This window comes from Rhopilema esculentum, chromosome 17 (assembly GCF_057945365.1).
Source record: "Rhopilema esculentum isolate cy_ngs chromosome 17, ASM5794536v1, whole genome shotgun sequence".
Lineage (NCBI taxonomy): Eukaryota > Metazoa > Cnidaria > Scyphozoa > Rhizostomeae > Rhizostomatidae > Rhopilema > Rhopilema esculentum.
Genome location: NC_142831.1, coordinates 2206974 through 2229768, shown reverse-complemented (window position 1 = coordinate 2229768; position 22795 = coordinate 2206974). Strand labels below are relative to the sequence as shown.

General features: G+C 36.1%; 2 protein-coding genes across 3 annotated transcripts; one reads left to right on the top strand and one right to left on the bottom strand.

The window, feature by feature from the left end:
* Positions 1–4544: 4544 nt before the first annotated feature.
* LOC135680790 (uncharacterized) lies at positions 4545–10902 on the bottom strand. Its single transcript, XM_089113505.1, has 4 exons — positions 10078–10902; positions 7762–8047; positions 7054–7288; positions 4545–6292 (listed from the first exon to the last, which is right to left on the bottom strand). Exons 2-4 carry the CDS (start codon positions 8042–8044, stop codon positions 5893–5895), a joined length of 918 nt encoding a protein of 305 aa, XP_088969631.1. The 5' UTR covers positions 8045–8047; positions 10078–10902; the 3' UTR covers positions 4545–5892.
* Positions 10903–16842: 5940 nt separating this feature from the next.
* Positions 16843–22320, top strand: LOC135680766 (uncharacterized). 2 transcript variants are annotated; one of them, XM_089113442.1, is made up of 5 exons: positions 16843–16964; positions 19164–19449; positions 19924–20158; positions 20666–20742; positions 21613–22320. In XM_089113442.1, the coding sequence occupies exons 2-5, from the start codon at positions 19167–19169 to the stop codon at positions 21621–21623; spliced, it is 606 nt and encodes a 201-aa protein (XP_088969568.1). In that variant the 5' UTR covers positions 16843–16964; positions 19164–19166; the 3' UTR covers positions 21624–22320. The 2 variants fall into 2 exon arrangements, with proteins under 2 accessions (XP_088969568.1, XP_088969567.1); XM_089113441.1 differs by lacking the exon at positions 21613–22320 and having other exon boundaries at positions 20666–21603.
* Positions 22321–22795: the final 475 nt, after the last annotated feature.

Below are 22795 nucleotides of genomic sequence, written 5' to 3'. Positions count from 1 at the left end.
CCTTTCTTTGGCTTCTCAAATGCAAATAATGCTGTCTGGAATCAGCAGCAAAAGAGTTGCGGTGTAATTTGCGTTTCGGTACCCTATGCAAAAGTGTAACATTGTGAAACGCAATGTGTTTCAAATCATGTGATTTCATCGTTGTGTAATGTTACGACCCGTTACGAGTAACAAATTGAAAAAAAGGTTTTTAGAGTTTAAAATTTCACACTTGTCTATCACGCAAACTTTGGAGTCGCCATTAATGTTGTACTTTTTTGCATTAACTTAACAAGGGAAATCATAGCATCGCTGCTTTTTAGTACCCCCTTGTTAAAAAAAGTTCGATTATTCTTTACATTCTGAACAGTATTAACCAGAACATTTGTGTACCCAGACCGGTTCGCATGCTAAGTTCCACCATTCGTTTTGGTACACTATAGTTAAAGTGCTTGGGTACGTTTTTGCATAACCAGAATTATCATGCGTCTGTATACCCGGGTTGAAATGCATAAGATTACCGAAACGCATATGACACCGGCTTGACTTGATAATTTCTTATAAGCTGCATCGATTGAAAATAATTGAGAATCAGTATGTAAAAGTTAACATTTCGCTAAACGTTTAGACAAATAATTTTATCAAAGGGACATTAGAGCGTCGATAACGTCAAGACAGGGTGCTTTACTTCAAAAAGAGCATAGTGAAAAAGTTAATTAAATCAAATATTTATTTGCAAAGCTGCAATCGATTTTAATGGTTAGATTCCTATCATTACTATTCATTTATAGCAGCTGATGGACTATGTACGCTACTTTACGTCAAAACACTTAGCATGCACTGTATTCATGCTAATCAAAACTCAGTAATTTCACCAGCACATTGCATTGCATAGAACAATGGAAAAGGGCCCTGGTGAAAAGATGATCAGTATAGCAGCACCATCTTTTCCTTATTTCATCTAAGCATCGCCCATCCTCAGCAATCAATGATCCTAGATTAAAATAACTTTATACTTGTTCCAAAACTGCTCTCTCGGATGTTGTTTGAATCTTTGTCCCCGTCTTTTTTCATTTACCATTACCCTTGGTTTCTTTGCGTTCAGTTCCCTTCCAAAGATTTTGCATGCCCTTTTCTTTTTCCTCAATAATGACGGTGTCGTCTGCGTATCTGATGTTAGTGATTTTGATGCCATTTCCTTTTACTCCTTTTTGTGTTAGCTCTTCGCTGTACATATTGAATAGAATTGCTGATAACGTACAGCCCTTGTGTCGATAATTGTGGATAATTGTGTGATAATTGTTGTGTCGACAAAGAAACAACAAGTAGCACCACTTGAAGTTTCTTTATTTTTTGCTTCACTCCAATCTTCAATCTTGCCTCTTCCAATCTCCAATTCTTTTTGTATTTCATCAGCAATCTCCTCACAAATGTAAAACTCATGTTTTCGGGCCATTGTAAATGTCCGCAATCAAACCTGAACTTCATAGACTTAAGCCTGGCGAGCGGCACAATGAAATTCGACGTTTGCAACGGGAGTGGCACCAAAGAAATCCATGTGCAGCACCAAATTGAAATTAGTTTGTCACTGGAAAAGTTCGACATTTGGAAAAACGAGCCTATCAAACAGCTAAATAATTGGATAACTCATGGCCATTGAATTGCATCCGGACAAAGTACCTTAAATAGAATTGGCAGCTCAGTAAATATTGTAAATATCGCTGCTATCTAACCGTTTTATTTCTTGTCGTCTGTTTCACATTGGTCATTTCATTTCACGGACAAGGATCAATTACCATTACGCTAGGACAGGATTAATATAACACTAACATTCCAACTTCTACCTAAAATATTGCCCTAATCACCATTCAAACTATTTTTCGCCTTTCGCCTTTTCTCGGTCACCGCTCTTCGGTGTTTGCCAGAATTATGTCGAAGTTTTTTCTTCACTTCACATTACAGATTTCAGAAAATCATTCTGCAACAGTAGAATCGTCGTTGGTATGTATTTTTACACTTTGATAACAGGAAAATCGTCGCTTATATCTTTACATTCTTTCAAATAACATGTCTGGCTTTAAAGGAATTTAATTGGTGTGTTACTGAAGTGTATCCAAGAATAATTAGATGTAGCTAGTGAAAGGGTGAAAAAATGAAAGCTGTGTGGACTGCCATCTTGGAAATACCATTAGGATAAAGAAAGATAATGGACCTTTTTCATTCATGAAAGAAAAGATCTCACAAAGAACACTTTCAGTCCAGACAGAGGTGGCGCCAGAAATATTCCGACAGAGGGGCTGGAGCTTCCGACAAGGGGGCTAAAATGACTAAAATAAGCAGTTTTCGTACGTTATTTTGTCAAATTTGCTCCGACAATAACCTAAAATTTCCTCCGATGGGGGGCTAGATGCTTCCGGCGGAGGGGCAGTAGCCCCCCCCTAGCCCTCCCCTGGCGCCACCACTGGTCCAACTTTGGAAACCGAATCACAGTTTATGGCATCGCTAAACAGCAACTTGTATTTTGATCAAGGAAGAGATCAAGTTGTGTAGAACTTTAAATAATAAATCACAAACCTTATAAGATAAGAAAGAGTTTTTCCTTTAAACAATTATCTTGTTTGCTTAATGCAGAATATGACAACAAGAAAACATGTTTCCCCGGCACGTTGTATTCTTATGTTTACTTTGAGCCAAGTAACCCACGGGGAGGAAAATTGAGGCTCGGCAATGTTGGAAGTCACTCATAAACCATATATGGAGCTGACCAGCACGTTCCATGAATCGTTTCACCAATGTAGTAAAAGTAGTCCGTGCAATTTTGTGGTGAAGGATATGACAACAAACAAGTATGAAAAACACAATAAGGAAAGAGATATTACTCAAGACCGGAGAAAGCTGATAATATGGAAAAGAAAAAGAAATATTTGGAAAAGAAATATATGGAAAAGAAATATTTTCAATTTTCATACAATAAAGTTTTAGATAAATGTAAGCCATGAAGAATTTAAAAGTTCAAAATTACAACAAACCTGTGCTTTACAGGGTTTTTGGAACCAAGCTTTTCATTACAAAATGCTACGGGAACGGATAACCTTAACGTGTACAAGCTTCAAAAATTTGTATTGATGACTCCATCTTTTAGGAACAAACATAGCACCCAAACTTGACGAAAGAAGAGAGTGACGCTCTTCACAACCTTAAACATCTATTAAAGTGTGAGGGCTCTAGGCACCCCCTGGTTTACCCCCGGCAAATTTTTATAAGAAGACACGGCAAAAAGGGGCTAAGCCCAGAGATATGCAAGAGGGAGAGGAATGAATTGTTGTAAAGAGGAGTGGGGTGAAAACAAGAGATAAGCTAAGTTTATCTTAGACAGGTAAGAAACATTTATATGTCGTTGTAACTGAATAAGCGATACAGTTGTGAATCCGAGATCAAACCGGTCTTGTTTTTCGTGGATTTCTCCTAAAGCACTTCGAACACTGCTGCGTGTATGTCATAAAGGTCACGACCCAAGGTCACGACATTTTCAGCATTAATGTTGATGTGCCGCGCTTATTTCAGTAATATTTTGCCAAGCCGTGAAAATTCAGTGATTGGTCTCCTGTTTTATCACAACACCCAGAGGTCCCGTAAAGCCCCTATTTCAAGACTTAGTCCCAGACACATGTGAAAGACTGTGTCCCGTTCTGACGAAAACCTAACCAATGATACAACCAGTGCTGCCTCGAGTAGTAAGTAAATCGGGAAGTATTCCTATGATTAAGGACGTAAATATAAAAACTGAGCAGAAAGCTTTAACTTTCCTATATATAATGATAAATGTATTTGTTCGATTTATTGATTGAACTTTTTGCGGGTATAGAGGTAAAGTTATGATCTTTCAGTTGATTTTTTAGGACTGTTTAAATTTCATTTTTTCAGTTTTTACAAATAAAATGTTCAAACTTCCACTCATGCTGTTAGGGAAGCCCCGTCTATGCCTAGACCTGGGACCATGCAAATGTTAGTGTGGCCCTGTGAGATTACCAGTATGCCAGATTGTCGGTAGAAAAATCCTGTCAATGAGACCCTAACTTAGCTTTTCTTTCATTTGATTATTTTCCTAATCTTAATCAAGTTTGAAAAACACCTTAGCCATCAAAACACTAGCTGGTCAATTTTTTCCAATTAAATTATCTATTTATTAAATTACCAAGACTTCACGTTTAAAGCACTATCTTGCCAATTTCACTATCTAAATATCTTTGTTAGGATTTTCGATACTTATTTAGAGCTAACAGTCAAATATCACTTCTCTAGAAATGTTTGTTCTTTTATTTGCAAAACATGATTCTCTCCAACACTATTATCTTTTCCCTGCAAATTCATGGTTAAAGTTTTTTTTAAGAAACTGCTGAAACTTTTATCAAGATGTTCTTATGCAAAAATACCATGTTGCTTACACAATTTATAAAAAATCTTTTTTGTGACCACACCCTCTTATCCCGTCCATGTATGTTTGTTATGTTCTTTTTTTGAAAATCAGTCAGATTTGACTATAGATCCACCCTTGGGCGTAGAAAACTTGCCAATGATGCTGTTAACGATTTTGAAATCTTAAATATCTTTGACAAAAGTTTTGTAAAAATGAATTTATTACAAAACTAACAGGTAAGCTAACGCTTATATTAAAAAATTGTAAAATATTTAATAAGTAGCTTAACGCGTCGATCCCAAAGGTACATTCATTAAGTCTCTGCACTTGTAGCGTACTATAATCATTCAAGTGGAACGAATAATGTAATACAAAAGGCAATAAAAATAAGGTGAAACCTACATTAAAAATAACCAAATGTTGCTTAAACTCAAAGTAAAGTATATACGTGAGTTTCTTTCATAGTGCAACAAAATGTAAAAATCTAGTGCAACAGTGCCGAAGAGCTTGTGATAATTGCTTAGCTTGGAAGTTTTATACTATTTGATACGAAGGAATATATCAATAATTTGAAGTCTCCAATCAAATGGATTCATCTATTGAAACCAGTGTCGCATTATTCACAGGGCACTTTGGACCTTCTCCCTAGCCCCCCTTTTAGATAGGCCCTAAATTTTCTAAACTAGTTAGATTTTTTTCGGCAAGAATTTATGACAGATTGTCAAAATACAATTTTTGAACAAATGAATTTTACTTCTATCACATCGGTAGCCATTATTACATTACTTTAGAACAGTCTTATGGCAGATTAAAGAAATTAGCAATTGTGCACCCAACGCCCCAGGTCTCGCTCATTCGCTCATGCACAAAAATAACACAGCAGCTGATTGCTACCTTTAAATTGTTGCTTTCTTTTATTCTATATGACTGGTAAAGAAAGTGTGTGCTTCCTCTCAGCTTGCACAGATCGTTAGATTTTCAGATAAAGCTAACAAAGAACAAGCTGTGTTAAGTAATGAAATTGAATGCGAAGAGAGAAAAGGTAGAAACATTTCTTTGGAAAAACAAGGCTATCACTGAATTCTTATTTGAAAATATTTCTGAGCAATATGCTGCTGCAATACTTCTTGAATGCCCACCTTGATATGTAGAGTAGCTACAGTTGAAAGAAGCACCTCTACTTTATAGAGAGCAAAAGTAATTTTTATCTCTACAATACAGCAAAGTCGTCTGATGGGCTATGTTTATATAGCTACAAATTTTGGTTTCCTAAGGGAAAATGATGCCAAGAGCATAAGAAGGGTTGTTTGCTTCTGCCAGGACGGGAAAGCCGCACATATCTGGGCATCAACTTTGGACATAATAGAATATTTAGCATATCGTGTTGTGAAACAACGCAGGGAATCTTAAACAGTTTACTTACTTCTTATGTTAACACCATTCACACGGTTGTTGTTTAATTATGTCGACATGGGGGCCCCTGTCTAAATTTTGAATCAAGGGTAGTTTATTCCAATCCAATGTTGAGTGGTGCTGCTGGTATTGGTAGTGCACCTAAATGCTTCATTTTGGTATAAATAGCGTCCAAAATTATCTTCGCTATATATAGATCCGTTCCTTGCTTGCTGAAAGTTAACATTATAGTAGGAATCAAGGTGAAGATGTTCGTTTTCACGTTGCCAAAAATCAACTAATTGCTCCGTAGCGCTGTACCCTCTAACGTTTACAAGTTCTACATGTATAGGAGCTTTACTTATGTAACAGCAAAGTGGATCAAATGCAGAAAGTTTGAATCTGAAGTAATCTTGATAATCAACACCAAAAACATCGAAGCTGCATGTTGCCCTCCAGTGGGTTGATCTTGACTTGATTTTCTCGATCCTTGTCTTGCTGAGTCTAAAAAGATGGGTAACTACAAATTAAGAAAAATATCGACTGTTTCTGGCGACACCCTCTCATACTTTTTTTGGAACTTTGAGAGAATTGGAATTGAAAGTTTCTAAAATAACTAATTAAACAAACTCATATCTATAAAAAGTTATATAAACAAATTCATAAATAACGTTTTTCTAAATAACATCTTTTAGAAAAAAATTTAACGATTGTTTATAAATGTCAAAAGCACTTTCATAGCAAACTGTTCTTTTTCATTGATCAGTACTGTGAGAGCTCCCTTAGAAACCCCCTTAACTTCTATTCTATTTTTAGTATTTTCATATAGAGAGGGTGGAAAGAGGCGAGAGGGAGGTCGAAAAGAAGCTAGGACGGGGAGTACGAAAAGATTGTGAGAGCAACAAAAGTTGACGGTATTCTAGTGGAAAGGGGAAATTTTTTGCTGTCATCGTTTTGTTCGAGCTTTATATCCTAATCTTGGAGAAGTTGAAGTATTTTTTCGAGTAGAATCTATGCGCCTTTGGATATTGGTTTGAATGAACAAGAACTCGTTTAATCAGGCTAACAGTAGTACCTTTACAAAGTCAGACGAGGCTCTTTCAGATTTTTTAATATAAGTATGGAAATGTAATATGAGTAATTACAAAAACTTCTAAAAAGGCATAAGCGCCTCCCCTTCGTTGACATCTAAAATGTACAAAATGTGTTTCCTTGCGCAACAGTTTCATGATAATTAAAAACACACAACAGTAAAAAGACTTAACCTGTAATTGTTCCAGTTTGGAGAATCTTTCAAGTACGGAAAATCAATTTTGAATGGCTTGTTTTTGAACAATTCGTTTTTTCCTAAAGAGAACGATTCGATCAGGGTCCATACAGAGTTTGGCTCTGATGTGAAATCGCAGTAAACTTTGAATTCAACTCCATCATCATCTGATATTCTGTATATCCCATTAATCATTGCAGAGTCGTATCGCCAATCAAGACATGAATACTTTCCTTTAAATAGAAATTCAAGAAGATAATAAAATCATTAGTGAATTGTATAGAATGCATTAAAATCTCAAGATGCAAGGAAAACCGATTTTTTTAATGGCTTTGCACTTCAATGTATTTAAAGCGAATTGTAGTGAATAATCCTTTCGTAACAAGCAGAACATGGATTATTTTGTTATTATTTCAATTTTCAAATTAATAACATTGATATATAAACAGCCAAATATAAATCAAAATCTTTCAAACCAGGGATAAACTTTCATACTTCTGGAAATCTTGAAAAATTTCATAGGAGAATTCTAGCCAAATAAAAAAGCCCTAAAGTCCACAATTCTTATTATTGAAAAATACCTATCACTTTCTCATTAATTAATATTAAAATCAAACTGGCTGATATGCTTCTTAACTAACAATAATCCTAATGTTATGTTTAATAAGAGTTCTCCAAAACTTTATTGTATGAAAATTGAAAATACTTTTTCTTTTCCATATTATCAGCTTTCTCCGGTCTTGAGTTATATCTCCTTCCTTATTGTGTGTTTCATACTTGTTTGTTGTCATATCCTTCACCACAAAATTGCACGGATTACTTTTACTACATTGGTGAAACGATTTATGAAACATGCTCGTCAGCTCCATATGTGGGTTGTGAATAACTTCGAACATTGCTGAGCCTCGATTATCCTCCCCGTGGATTACTTGGCTCAAAGTAAGCACAAGTAGACAACGTGTCAGGAAAACATACTTTCTTTTTGACATATTCTGCAAAGTAAAAGAGGCAAATACTGTTAATAGTTTAATTTCTATTTATTTCTAAAAACGTCAAAAAAACGTGACCTCTTCCTCGATCCAAATTCGATGTTCTTCTTATCAATAACCTGAACCTTGATTTAATTTCCAAAGTTGTATACATATACCGGTCTTTCTGGACTGAAAGTGTTCTCGTGAGATCTTTTCTTTTGAGAATGAAAGAGGACCAATGGTATTTCGAAAATTTCAGATGTGAAGGAACTGATTGAGATGTTGCAGTCCATACAACATTCATTTTTCATCCTTTGACTAGCTACATCTGCTAATTCATGCTAACTACAGTAACACCCTGATTAAATGCCTTGAAGACAGATATGTTCGTATGTGGGTCGGTAGGAATTGATGCGTGGATATTTTATTGTTATAAATTGAGCTTCTAGTTCTATTAAAGGTATTATCTCCCGACGCAGTTCTATGGCATTGTAAATTCCAATTATTTTGTCCACTGATTGTCTCGTTCCAAGTGTCGAACTTAATTGCGCCGCTCGCCGCATTTAAGTCTACGAATGTTTTTGCATTAAGTATTTCATGTTTGATTACGGACATTTAAAATGGCCTGAATTGTGAGAAAATTGCTGATAGAATCCAAAAGGAATAGGAGATTGGCAGATGGAAGATTGCAGATTGTAGTGAAACGAAGAAGAAGGAGAGCTCAAGTGTTGCTACATGCTGTCTTGTTGTTGACAGCTTTAAGAATAATAAAGGCGTAGAGGGCCTGCCGAAGACTTCTACGCAACCAGGGTTGGTGGAATTTGGTCTGGATAACAATATTTAGAGGCAAGAGAAGAAACAAAACAAACCTTTGCATATGCAGACGCCATGTTGGCTTTGTTGTTGCCATGTTTATTCGCGCCGAAATTCAATTATAGGCATGCGCTCTCCGCCAAAGAAGGGAATTGTGGGACATAAAATAAATTATGCATTGAGTTCCGTACATGAAAAGACTAGCCGCGCTTTGCTTGCGTAGCTCGTCCAAGAGCTGTTGATCCAAATTTTTCTGCCGCGGTGTTGATTGAAATGTCGCACTTGCCGCACTCGTGTACTTAATTATCGATTTTAGTTCGGCATATGCGAAAATCAAACGACGAATTCTCAACGTTATGTCAATCATAAACGCGCATTTGAAGCCTATTATTAACTCTTGAAGATTGGCTGACAGAACATTGTGCATCCAAATAAAACTTTTTGGCAAAAGCAAATAAACAAAACTCTTAGAAGCCCTTCACGTAAGAAATTTTTTTTTCACATTCCAATAAAAATTTACAATGCAAATTTACTAGTTACACTACCTACAAAATACTTAACGACATTACAAGGACGATGCCACTGGGTGCAAAATACTATGACTACTCCGTGGCATCATGAAAAACTAAGACAACTTACATATGAATTACCAAAAGAAAATACAAAGAACACTACACTCTCTCTCAAATTAGGCATCAGGCGAAGATATTAGCGAATAGCAGCAAACGAGGTGTCTGCGGCAGTTTAAGTAATTTTGCGTTATCACAGATCTCACCTGATATATAATTTGAGACAGACTTTACATATTATATTTAACTAATTAATTGTTGGCTTACTATGAGAAATTTCAGGCTGGTTTGAAACTCTATCGGCTTTTTCATTGATCAACGCATGTAAATTGTATCCTTATCAAAAGTGCCAAGGAAATTAAGAAGCAGGAATGAAGACCAGCAACTCCACAGCAATAAAAAGAACGACACGAGTCACACAATGTGCATCAGAAAAACTAACCCAGGTTCGACCCTTGTTTGCATTCACACGACATTCTGGGGCGAAACCATATGCAGAGATGGGTTAGATTTTCCCAGGTCGAGCCCGGGTTGGTTGCGTTTACATTACACAAAAACTAACAAGGGTTAATTTAACCTGGGGCATTTTGCTAACCTGTAAAAGGAATGCATTTCAATGAATATAGAGTGTATGAGGAATTAAAGTAAAATTCGGAGATGTTGACTTACCAGCAAATCTCTTCAATGCGAAGACAAGACGTAGATTCTGCCTGATTTAAAAATGCGTATCACTGGCCCGGCGTCGTCAACTTGGTCTGAGATACTGAGCACTGGGGCTTGATAAACAAAACTTTATATTTGGTTGCCATGCCAGAAATCAATCCAAGCAACAAGCCAATAAAACAGTCAAGTTTTTCAAGGTATATTCAATCAATTCATCTGTGGAGATTGAATACTGATATTAAGGAGACTCTTTGATCATAACCTCCAAACCACATATCAATCTGCTATTTGCAAATTAATTGATGTTGCAATCATGTGGGTGATACCATAAAAGGGCACGACAGATTTGTTGTTTTGTTTCTAGTGTGGTGACAATGTCCTTTCATGGTGTGAGCTATTTACTATTGATATTGATTATGACAGTGACAGTTGGTTAAGACTTTTCATAGCTAGCGTAGATAAAATGTGCAAGGTGTTGTGATTTAATTATGCTCACTCGTGAATATATTTCTGATATCTTGACTGAAGATGCATGATGAGAGTTTTTTTTCTGCTTTATTATAAAAATAGTTCAGTCATTCATCTACGTGGTCGGTAGGTCGCTAACAATACTTTTCCACCAAGCCCTATCATTTGACCATCTTTTCACCATACCAAAATTCCAGATGTTCGCCTACCCCTTTACATTATCTATCCGATCCGTATCCTTCTGTGTCTTCCACGAGATCTCATACTTGGAAGAAACCTCTCCATGATGTTAGAAGATACTGTGTCACTTGATCTTCGTGCAACAGGCCCAAAAAGCGCAGCATTCCCTTTTGCAATGGTGCTGTTCAGTTTAGAGGTTGTTTTGCATTTTCTGTGCACTTTCACATCTCTCCATATGCCTTTCAACATTCTCCGGTAACACCATAGCGCAAATGCCTGTATTTTGTCTTTTATCACTTTCCCAATGGTCCGTGCTGCTTCCATCCATAAGTAAAAATGGACCATACATACATTTGTAGGATGTTTACTTTGATCTTTATGTTGAAATTACTGACGAAAATTTGCCATCGCGCTTCTTTTCCTTATTTCATCTAAGTGTAGTAACCTAATTGACGATGCGCAGGAGCATTACCAGAATCTTAAAACTTCTAGCCTGTGCTCCAGAACCCTAACTTGAAAGTAGAGGGTCTGTGTAGACTTACTCCACGAGCCTCTGTTTCGCTACTGCCTCACTTGACGGACGCTACAACAGAGACTCATAATCCAAAGTACTCAAAAACTAGACTTACTCCATGAGCCTCTGTTTCGCTACTGCCTCACTTGACGGACTCGAGGCAGTAGCGAAACCGAGGCTCATGGAGTAAGTCTACTCAAAAACTGACAACTTCAATTTTGTCTCGTTCTCGATTTCTTTTAAAAATTTCCAAATCCACCCCCCCTGATTTGCACATTTTCACAGCTCTTTCATTCACATGTAAATTTGGAAATTTCTCTGGTGTGGATGTTACAGTGAAAAGTTCCGACTTTGCAACCGTAAGTAAATCTTTTTGCGGTATTTTCCTATAATTTTTTCCACGATGTCATGTAGAAAGATTTTTATAAGTTATTTCACCTGTTTGCGTTAATTGCTGTGGCTTGTGCGTGACTAATATGAATAAAAACCTCAGATTTTGTTGGCTCAATGATATTTTAAGTCAAATTAATGGAGATAGACAAGTATCTGAAGGAGAAAGGCATGGTTTAGGAAAATCGAAAACTTCCAAGCGTTTATTCTACCGATAATTTTTTCCAGACCAGTTTAATTTTGATGTAACTTTCAAATATTGCGACTTAAGCCAAACTTTGAACTAAGCCTTGTAGCTAGGACCGTGGCAAAAACTAGCCACGGTCTTAGCTACAACTTTAAAATGGATAAAGTTGCTCCTCTTGTTATTGTGAGTAATTTTTTGTTATGTCTATCTTCTAGGTTACAACTCAATTGAATGAAGACAGACAATTCTTCTAACGACACTCAAAATTTGAGTCTTAATTCAAGTAAAATTTCATTGTGGACTTTTTCAAGAATCTAATATGAACTCGATTATAGTATCATTTATAACTTCTGTTTTGTCATCGCGACTTTTTGTTTTGGTAGTTTATTATGTTGTGATAAACATGTTTTCATCCAATTGAATTTGGTATATACTAATTATATTCACTGAATTGTGGTGTTTATCGTCTGAACTTCTCAATGTCAGGGTGCATTCTCCATGTGTAGGTCGGCCCGAATGCGTCCGACCTGAGCTTAGAAAAATTCCTTTGGTGTATGAAGGAAAAGTCCTCTTTCTCGGCGCATCGGCGAGAGAAAATCCCTAGGATCAATTAATTTTAACGCTTGTTGGTGTATCATTGACATAATTATTTTGAATATGTATGGAAATACAAATTTATCTTATCCTGTTTAACAAAACTTGTTATCATCATTTTTGATTAAATTTTAGTAGGTCTCACTATGACTTCAAGGTTCTCTGATAAAAAATCGATACTTCGATCTTTTAAAGTAATTTATCAAATATTTGATACAAAGTGTTGCTAATTTTTTAAAGTAATGTTTGAAATTGGTTCTTGACTATAAACTAGCGCCTAATGGCTTCACAAAGGCGAAGTTCAAATTTCGCTGGTCAGGTTGTTTTCAACGCTGTCGTCATTCAATTCTTTTCGTCAAACCAGCGCGATACTTTTGAGAGTGGAGTGTACTAAGGCATATCCTCAGGACACAAAGTTCATACAAAAATGATCCAAAGTGTTTCCATTTGAAGTAGAAGGCGAACGCAAAAACGTGTTTCTCACTGAACGCTTTGCAGTGGTTGATCCAGACTACCGCCATTACCACCCGAGCGGTAGTCAGATTATTAAAAAAAATTATTGAAACAAGGATTATTTTCATGTTTATCCTACTACTTTTATTAAACCATATTTAATTATTGAAAATATTTGATCGCGCTGCAAACCAAGCCTTTCTTCCTAGGAACATGCCTGGAATTTCCACAGAGACAGAAATATTTTTTAATCCTTATCGCTAAGGTACGGTGGCCCACAGGTGCCACGGCAAAACTTACTTTCTCACGGCAAAACTTTCTTTTTCACGGCAAAACTTTCTTTTTCACGGCAAAACTTTCTTTTTCACGGCAAAACTTACTTTCTCACGGCAAAACTTTCTTTCTCACGGCAAAACTTTCTTTCTCACGGCAAAACTTTCTTTCTCACGGCAAAACTTACTTTCTCACGGCAAAACTTACTTTCTCACGGCAAAACTTCCTTTCTCACGGCAAAACTTTACTTCTCACGGCAAAACTTTCTTTCTCACGGCAAAACTTAACTTCTCACTGCAAAACTTTCTTTCTCACGGCAAAACTTTCTTTCTCACGGCAAAACTTTCTTTTTCCCGGCAAAACTTTCTTTCTCACGGCAAAACTTTCTTTCTCACGGCAAAACTTTCTTTCTCACGGCAAAACTTTCTTTACGTGTTGTTGTGTACGTGATATTTAGATCTAATCAATGCTTTAGACGTTTTAAACTTCGCAGAATTTGCGAATACCTACATCTTCTCTTGATAATTCTTGCAGAAAGACAGCCCAGAAATGTTCTAAAATTTATCTAGGTTGGGCTAGGCTAGGCCTATGTGCCTATCTCAACGAAACAGTACCGCATGCAAGGTCTTTGATTCCTTTGTTTTGAAAGCAGTGAAAATAATCAATTCGTTGAAAATTGGCGGGCACATAAAATTCTTGCAAAAAAATCTCGTACGTGCACTTGGCACGCTCGATTGTGGCTTGTAAAAAACCTATAAATTGGGTATTGTGTTTAATATCATATCATATCGTATTACTCACAGGGTGGGTTGATGGCTAGGTACTTAATTTTTCGAATAATAGTAATAACAATGAATAAAGAAATGAAATAATAAGCATGGGCATAATATAAGGGGAGAAAAAAGTGGTTGCCCAACAAACAACATCCATTGTTTATGAAAATTTTGCCTGACTGAATCATGGTAGATTTCTGCCTGATTATCGCTTTTTTGGGAACTTTTCAGTGTTGAGAAACTACAGTTGCCGCTACAGCCCCCTTATCTCCCCAGATCCTTGTCTACTACGCCTATGTTAGAAAAGCAAAAGGAACAAAGCAATACAACGACGAGAATCCAATGTCACGAGATAAAATTTTCAAAATAAATTTAATTTAAGTAATAAATTAAATTCAAAGAAAGTTTTGCCGTGAGAAGTAAAGTTTTGCCGTGAGAAATAAAGTTTTGCCGTGAAAAAAGAAAGTTTTGCCATGAGAAAGTAAGTTTTGACGTGAGAAAGTAAGTTTTGCCGTAAGAAAGTAAGTTTGCCGTGAGAAAGAAAGTTTTGCCGTGGCACCTGTGGGCCACCGTACTATGGAAATTGCGTGCCAATTACCAAGCCACATTTTTGCAAATAGAACGCTAGCATGGGGGGATGATGAAATCATGGCTTGCTAGCTAGGGGGTTGAGTCGGTGTAGAGCGGATTCGAGCTGCACTAAGCGGTAGTCAGCCTGCCTAAACCAATCAAATCGTTAGAAATCACTGCCAACCTGGGGGGATGCATACAAATTTTGTTGACAACCAATGAACAACCGAGTTGACTACCGCTCAGATGGGGGGTTAAGTAGTACTGCCGCTCAACACGGCTCAAACGTTACCGAAAGATGGGGGATGCCTACATATTCTGCAAGTGGGCAAACTGTAACTTCAAAGCCGATGTGACCCATTATTTTGTACCATACTCAACTATTCGTAGGAATATATTTTAAAAGAATATTAAGACTCAAATATTCTAAAATTTAAGAAGGCATCAGGATTAAAAGTCAGGCCCACATTATTCGCCAAAAGTATGATTCTTTGTTTAACAAAAGTTGCTCTCAATAATTGCAAATTTTATCTAGCTTTTTAAACTTGTAATTTCCAACAGGTCTGATTTTCATAAGTAATTGTCCGACTAAATGCGAGTTTTAGGCGACATTTCAAAATTCTGCCAAATGTATCTTTTTTTCTAATTCTATGGTGTTCCTCGTCTAAATGCCGTAAATTTTTTTTAGAATATCCATCCTCAGAATATTGAGTAAGATTATTTATTTCTTTTCAAGCTTGTTGTAAGGATACATGAAATTTCATTAAAGCACCGCTTGTCTCTTGAAAATTGTCTACATAAGAAATTATAGAAAGCAATAATCATTTTAGAAAACCGGGTGTGATCAAGAAATTGGTGTGGTCTAAAGGGTGTGGTCAACCCTCCATCTCATTTCGGCGGTAGTCAGATTTTTTGCTGGATCCGCCACTGGCTTTGCGATAGAATTCACTTTCAAAATCTTCGAAAACAGCCAACAGTTTTCTGCCATTTCTCGACAGTGACATTTTGTAAAGCTAACAACACGGGGGTTAGGATGTTTTTAAAAAGATACCTCGTTATGAAAGAAATTGAGGTTTCAGCCAATCAAAAAGCCGTATTTTGAAAAGCTGCTCTGTGATTGGTAGGACAGAAAGTTGTCCTGAGCGCCAGTTTTTGAGTACTTTGGATTATGAGTCTCTGTTGTAGCGTCCGTCAAGTGAGGCAGTAGCGAAACAGAAGCTCATGGAGTCTAGGGTCTGTGTAACCGAGAGCAAAATCGCGTACGGGGATTGAATTGAATTTTTTGCATAATTATCACACATCTGTGTAATCATGCAAGAAGAAGCGCTAATATTTTGATCGGTCGTGGCAGTATGATATAGATTTATTTGTTAGAAGAAAGTTTTGAAAATGTTGCTCTGCTATTTGATGTTGAAGATCTTCATTGGGACAATTCATTGGTTCTGACCATTTTGCATGGTAGAAGATGTTTATTCTCTAGTTTGGCTCGAAGTTAATGTAAAGAAGGACTTTTTGAGACAAGATCTGGTGGATACGATGACGGAAAACATGACTTTCGGGGTAGCGATAAGTAATGGAAACCGAAAATTAGACAAGACGCTTTGGCTACAAACCGTAGAGAATGATCTCTGGTTATAAACCCAAGTTTACATACAGTGGAAATTGCTCAAGTCTACATAAGAGAAGAGTTATTAACAAAAAGCGTGTTTTGATTAAAATTCATCCTCCGGTTTTTGAAGTGTTTCCATCCTCGCGCCGGGCGACAATTATCTAGGCATCATGATATATTCAATGCTTTCAGACATTATTGTGGCATTGTCTGACAAAATAAGGAGAAACCTTGAATTTCCACACATTTCTTGTCACTATTTGAATGCGTAAACTGTCGCAGCAAACAACGCTCTGTTTACGCCATTGCTCACTTTTGTCATGTAAAAGCCGCATAATTTACGCATAATTAATTTTCCCAGAGATCCTTGGAAAAGCTCGTACGCGATATTGCTCTCGGTTACACAGACCCTCTATTTTCAAGTTCGGGGGGTCTGGAAAACAGGCTAAAAACTTCTTGATTCACCACTTCTGCTCTAACTATAGCTGTTTGATTAATGGTTAAGTCTGTTTATGGAAAATGAATACAATTATCTACTTTTAATGATTGGGAATGACGGCACTTTACTTATCTTTTGATACGATTCACGATATTCATAAATAATTAGTTAGCTTTTGCCCTATGGAATATCGATTTAATTCGGCAATTGCTTCATTGATACAATCTCCATACTGACTTAATTATTTAAAGATAAACTTGACTTTTTTATTGACTTGCTACTTGAATTGAAATGATTTCTGGCATAGCAACCAAATATAAACTTTTGTTTATGAAGCTCCAGTGCTCAGTATCTCAGACCAAATTGACGACGCCGGGCCAGTGATACGCATTTCTAAATCAGGCAAAATCTACGTCTTGTTTTCGCATTGAAGAGAGTTGCTGGTAAGTCAACATATCCGAATTTTACTTTTATTCCTCATACTCTCTATATGCATTGAAATGCATTACTTTTACAGTTTAACATAAGGCTCAAAACTTTCTTACCCACTGACTATAATTATGTGAATAGCTCGAGTATTTCTAACAATAGAACATAATATTTCATTTTGTTTATTGCTGCTTCAAGTATTATTGTATTCACAATGAATACAAGCGTAATACCATAAAATATTGCGCTGAGCAAACAGATTCGTAAACCGGAATGGAATGACTTTTATAAATCTTTTGAGCTATGGAGCCATCGGGTTCAATATTGGAGCAAAGATAGCTGACTCAAAACTGTCCTTTTAAATTATTCGGATAATTTTGGATAAAAGATGAATTAAAAAACTGGAAACTTTGTCAAAATCTTTGCAACAAGGGAGAGCTGTGCTTAAGTAATTAGGCAATCGTGTTGGGGTTCAATTCAGTATGTAAACAGATAAACTGTTGTGGGACAGGAAGAAATACAGCAATAGTCGTAATTGAAATTTTAGTTAAAAATTCAAGATTCACAGAAGCAACATAGCTCTGAAAATTTGACCGGTTTTCTGAAACCTTTCATCCACGCCTGCTAGTCTCTTTTGATCAAATGCAAGGACCAATGAAAAGCGGAAAATTTGTGTTGAAAAGTTTTGTTTGTTCCCTTGCTCAATGTTCCGTTAGTCAATCGTCAAGAGCGGCTTCCGAGTCACGTTGATGATCGACATAAAGTTACGCATTCGTCTTTCGACTTTCTCACCTGCCGAACTTAAATCGAGAATTAAAGGCTCTTGCGCAACTGGCAAGCTTTGCGACTTTAATTTAAAGAACCGGTCTATAATAGTACTGCATGAAAATACAAAATATAGTCAATTTCTCAAGACAACATGATATAGAAATATGAAATATATGAATTATGAATTAAGTATGAATATATGAAATACAACACCCGCTAAGCATGACGGTTGCTCAAGAGTCTTTAAGTGAATGCGAAGTGCGACGTTTAAATCAGATAGGCACGGCTAATTTAATTAAGGGCGGCAGAAAAATTTGCGCTTGGCAGAACTTGGCGAGCTACGCAAGCAAAGCGCAACTGGGCTTTTCATGTACCGAACTCAATGCATAATTTATTTTATATCCCAGAAATCACTTTTCTGGCAAATCATGCCTATAACTGAATTTCGGCGCGAATCAACCTGGAATCAATAAAGCCAAGATGGCGTCTGCATATGAGAAGTTCTGTTGTGTTTCCTCTCTTGCCACCAAGTATCATTTTCCAGACGATATTCAACCAACACTGGTTGCGTTGAAGTCTTCCGCATGTCCTCTTTGCCTCCATTATTGGGCTGCTGTCGAGAGCAAGACAACAAGTAGCACCACTAAAACTCTCCTTCTTCTTTGCTTCACTATAATCTTCAATCTTGCCTCTGCCAATCTTCAATTCTTTCTGGATTCCATCAGCAATCTCCTCACAAATGTAAAACGCATGTTTTCGGGCCATATTAAATGTCCGCAATCAAATCTGAAATCCATAGACTTAAGCCCGGCGAGCGGAACAATGAAGATCGACGTTTGCAACGGGAGTGGCACCAAAGAAATAGTTCAGCATAGAAGAAGTTTGACGTTTGGGACGGGCCTATCAGATAGCTAAATAATTGGCTATCTCATGGCCATTGAATTGCATCCGGACATAGTACCTTCAATAGAATTGGCAGCTCTGTTAAAAACGATCAAATGTCCGTGCGAGAATTCCTACCGACGAACATATGAAAAAGTCTGGTATAAAGGCATTTATTTAATCGGTATGTTACTGAAGTGTATCCGTGAATAATCAGATGTAGCTAGTTAAAGGGTGTAAGGAATGAAAGCTATGTGGACTGTCACATCTGAATAAATTGCTTCACATCTAACATCTTCGAATTACCATTAGGATAAAGAAAGATAATGGACCTCTCTCATTCATGAAAGAAAAGATTTCACGAAGAACACTTTCAGTCCAGAAAGACCCGTTGCTGAATACAACTTTGGAAATCAAATCAAGGTTCAGGTTATTGATAAGAAGCACATTGAATTTTGATCTAGGAAGATATCACGTTTTGTAGAAGTTCCAATAATAAGTCACCAAAGTGATACAAATATTAAGAGTTTTTGCTTCATATAAATATCTCGTTTACTTTGCAGAAAATGCCAACAAGAAAATATGTTTTCCTGACACGTTGTCTACTTGTGCTTACTTTGAGCCAAGTAATCCACGGGGAGGATAATCGAGGCTCAGCAATGTTCGAAGTTATTCACAACCCATATATGGAACTGACCAGCATGTTTCATAAATCGTTTCATCAATGTAGTAAAAGTAGTCCGTGCAATTTTGTGGTGAAGGATACGACAACAAACAAGTATGAAACACACAATAAGGAAGGAGATATAACTCAAGACCGAAGAAAGCTGATAATATGGAAAAGAAAAAGTATTTTCAATTTTCATACAGTAAAGTTTTAGTTAACCTCTTCTGAAACATAATATAAGGATTGATATTACTTAAGAAGCATATAACCCAGTTTGGTTTTAATATTTATTAATAGCAAAGTGATAGGGTTTTTCAATAATAAAAATTGTGGACTCTAGGGCTTTCTTAGTTGCCTAGAATTCTCCTATGGAATTTTTCAGGATTTTCAAGAGTATAAAGTTTATCCCTGGCTTTAAAGATTTTAATTTATAATTGGCTGTTTATATATCAATGTTTTTAATTTGATAATTGAAATAATAACAAAATAATCCATGTTCTGCTTGTTAAGAAAGGATTATTCACGACAATTCGCTTTAAATACATTGAAGTGCGAAGCCATTCAAAAAAAATCGTTTTTCCTTGCATTTTGAGATTTTAATGCATTCTATACAATTCACTAATGATTTTATTTTCTTCTTGAATTTCTATTTAAAGGAAAATATTCCTGTCTTGATTGGCGATACGACTCTGCAATGATTAATGGGATATACAGAATATCAGATGATGACGGGGGCGAATTCAACGTTTACTGCGATTTCACATCAGAGCCAAAATCTGTATGGACCCTGATCGAATCGTTCTCTTTGGGTAAAAATCATCTGTTCAAAGACTGGCCATTCACAATTGATTTTCCGTACTTGGAAGATTCTCCAAACTGGGACAATTACAGGTTAGGTCTTCTTACAGTTGCATGCTTTAAATTTCAATGAAAGTGTTGTGCAAGGGAATACTTTTTCATCCTTTAGACTACGACTGAGGGGAGGCACTAAGTGTTCTTTTTAGAAGTTCATGTAATTACCTATATTACATCCTCAAAAATTTTAAAGAGCTTCGTCTGACTATGTAAAGGGAGTACCAAGTATTTTGATCGATATTCTTTTTATGAGTGAATTCGTGAAACAAACTTTTCTTCAGACATTCTAATAGAGGAGATTTCGAAGATATGTTATGCAATGATCAAGCAACTTTCGACAGCTCAACCACCAATAAAGATATTTCTTTGAAAAAGTGATAAATGTATATTAAGATATGGATTTGTGTGATCTGAATTTTTAGCAACTTTCAAATCCATTTTTTCTATAGTTCTAACAAAAGTAAGAGAGGGTGTCTCTACCGTATTTTAGCGCAGCTGAAACAATCATCAAACTTTTTAATTTTTTGTTATACACCTTTCTAGACTCAGCAAGACAAGGATGGAGAAAATCAAGTCAACATCAACCCACTGGAGAGCAACATGCAGTTTCGATATTTTTGGTATTGATTATCGAGATTATGCCAGATTCAAACTCTCTGCATTTGATCCTCTTTGCTGTTACGTAAATGCATCGCCTAAACTTGTTGAGTTGGTAAACATTAGAGGGCACATCGCTAAAGATCAATTGGTCAACTTTTGGCAACCTGAAAATGCCCATCTTCACATTGACTCTCAAGAAAATACCAATTTTTTGCAAGCAAGAGAAGGATCCGTTTTAACTGAAGATAATTTTGGATTCTATTATGGCATAAACTCAGCATTTAGGTGCACTGCCAATGCCAGCAGCACCACTCAACATTGGATTGGAATATACTACCCTTGATTCAATTTTTTGTGATTACTTTAATCAGGGCTGCATTGATAATTTTGAGGACCTAGCCGAAAAATTATAATTGGGGCTCCCATATCGACATAAGTACCTCATAATTACGCCACCGTTAACAATTTTTATAAAAGATCAAAACAAACGAGTGGATTGTGTTACCCAAGAAAATATCTTGCGATTAAATGAGTAAACTGTTTAAATTGCCCTGCATTTCGTCATAATTCAATTCTTTAAAGTAGTTGCTCAGCTATAGGCTGCTTTCTTTTCTTTGCAGAAGCAAAGGATCCCTTCATATGCTTTTGGCCTCAATTAGCCACTAGAAATAGCTCTTAACACAACCTCTATTGTAGCTCTTTTGTAGAGATAAAATTAATGTTTGCTCTCTTTGAAGAAGAGAAGCTTCTTTTCACCTAAAGCCACTCCACATAGCAAGGTAAGCTCTTTAAGTTAATAGAGGTAAAGTAATTATGGCTACAGATGTACCAGAAGTAAATATTATTTGTTCGAAAGTTAGATTTCGATCATTTCTCATAAATTTTTGCAGATAAAATCTGACCATTCCAGAAAATTTGAGGCGCAGTGATCTCTTTGGTTCATGTGGCAATGGTTTCAATGTATGAGTCCATTCGAATAGAGCTTTTGACCCATTGCAATATTCCCTCGTATAGGATTGTATACATCTTTAAAGCTAAGCAATCATGAAAAGCTTGTGGGCACTTTGCACTAGATCTTTTCATGTTGTTGCATATTAAAAGAAAATTCATGTGAATTCTGCACTTTCAGTTTAAGCTAAATTTGGTTTATTTTTAATGATTCATCTTATTGTTATTGCAGCTATTGCTACATTATCTTTTACAATAAAATGATTATAGTACACTTCAGTTGCAGAGACTTAATGAATGCACCTTTGGAATAAACAAAGACGTGTTAAGTTACTTATTGAGCATCATACTGTGCAATAGTAAAACTGTAAAATGGTATAGATATCATCACACATTGTCAACTTATATCTTTTTTCTAGCTTTAAGTCTTCAAATTAGATATTGGTTGCAAAAGCGCTTACTTAGTCTATATCTGCTAAAAGAACCCAATAGGCCACTGCTAAATTTTTAACATAAACGTTTCCTTGGCAGCATATTTTGTAATTATTAAATTCTAAAGAATTTTAGTCATAAATATTTAAGATTTGAAAGTTGTTCTCAATAGCGGTCCAGAGTTGAATCTGACTACTTTACAAAGAAGAAAATAAAAAACAAACAAATGCGGGGTCTAGGGATGTGGTCACAAAAATGCTTTTTCCAAATGTGCAAGAGCCACTGAGAAATGCTACGGCGTCTTCAAATTGCGTCACAAAGATTTTTTGAATGGCATTAAATCGAATATTTTTGATAGCAATTGACACGAAAATGCATAAATAACACTTGCTTGATAGTTACGTCTTCAAAACGGTAATTATTCAATTTACATAGCCGTGATAAATTACTTATTGAACACCATAGTACCGGTCTTGTGCTTGCGTTATTTTGATTGGCCTATTTTGATCCACAACTGGGTATATATTTTGCAAAAAATATTTATCATTTTTATCAGCGTTTGCGTTAATCTTTTTTTTACCAAACTTACTATTGAGATTGGCTTATACACAAGAGCCACTAATAATCTAATAAATAAGGTATATAGTAGAATTCAAGATCTGATTAATAATCGATGTATTGCTTATCATGTTA

Bases quoted from the DNA above. Each gene is read 5' to 3' on its own strand.
- LOC135680790 (XM_089113505.1), bottom strand. From the start codon at position 8,044: ATGTCAAAAAGAAAGTATGTTTTCCTGACACGTTGTCTACTTGTGCTT. The intron at 7,289-7,761 runs GTATTTTCAATT...TTCTATTTAAAG, and splicing joins GATAATATGGAAAAGAAAAA to GAAAGTATTCATGTCTTGAT. The intron at 6,293-7,053 runs GTTAAGTCTTTT...CCATCTTTTTAG, and splicing joins CCAAACTGGAACAATTACAG to ACTCAGCAAGACAAGGATCG.
- LOC135680766 (XM_089113441.1), top strand. From the start codon at position 19,167: ATGCCAACAAGAAAATATGTTTTCCTGACACGTTGTCTACTTGTGCTT. The intron at 19,450-19,923 runs GTATTTTCAATT...TTCTATTTAAAG, and splicing joins GATAATATGGAAAAGAAAAA to GAAAATATTCCTGTCTTGAT. The intron at 20,159-20,665 runs GTTAGGTCTTCT...ACACCTTTCTAG, and splicing joins CCAAACTGGGACAATTACAG to ACTCAGCAAGACAAGGATGG.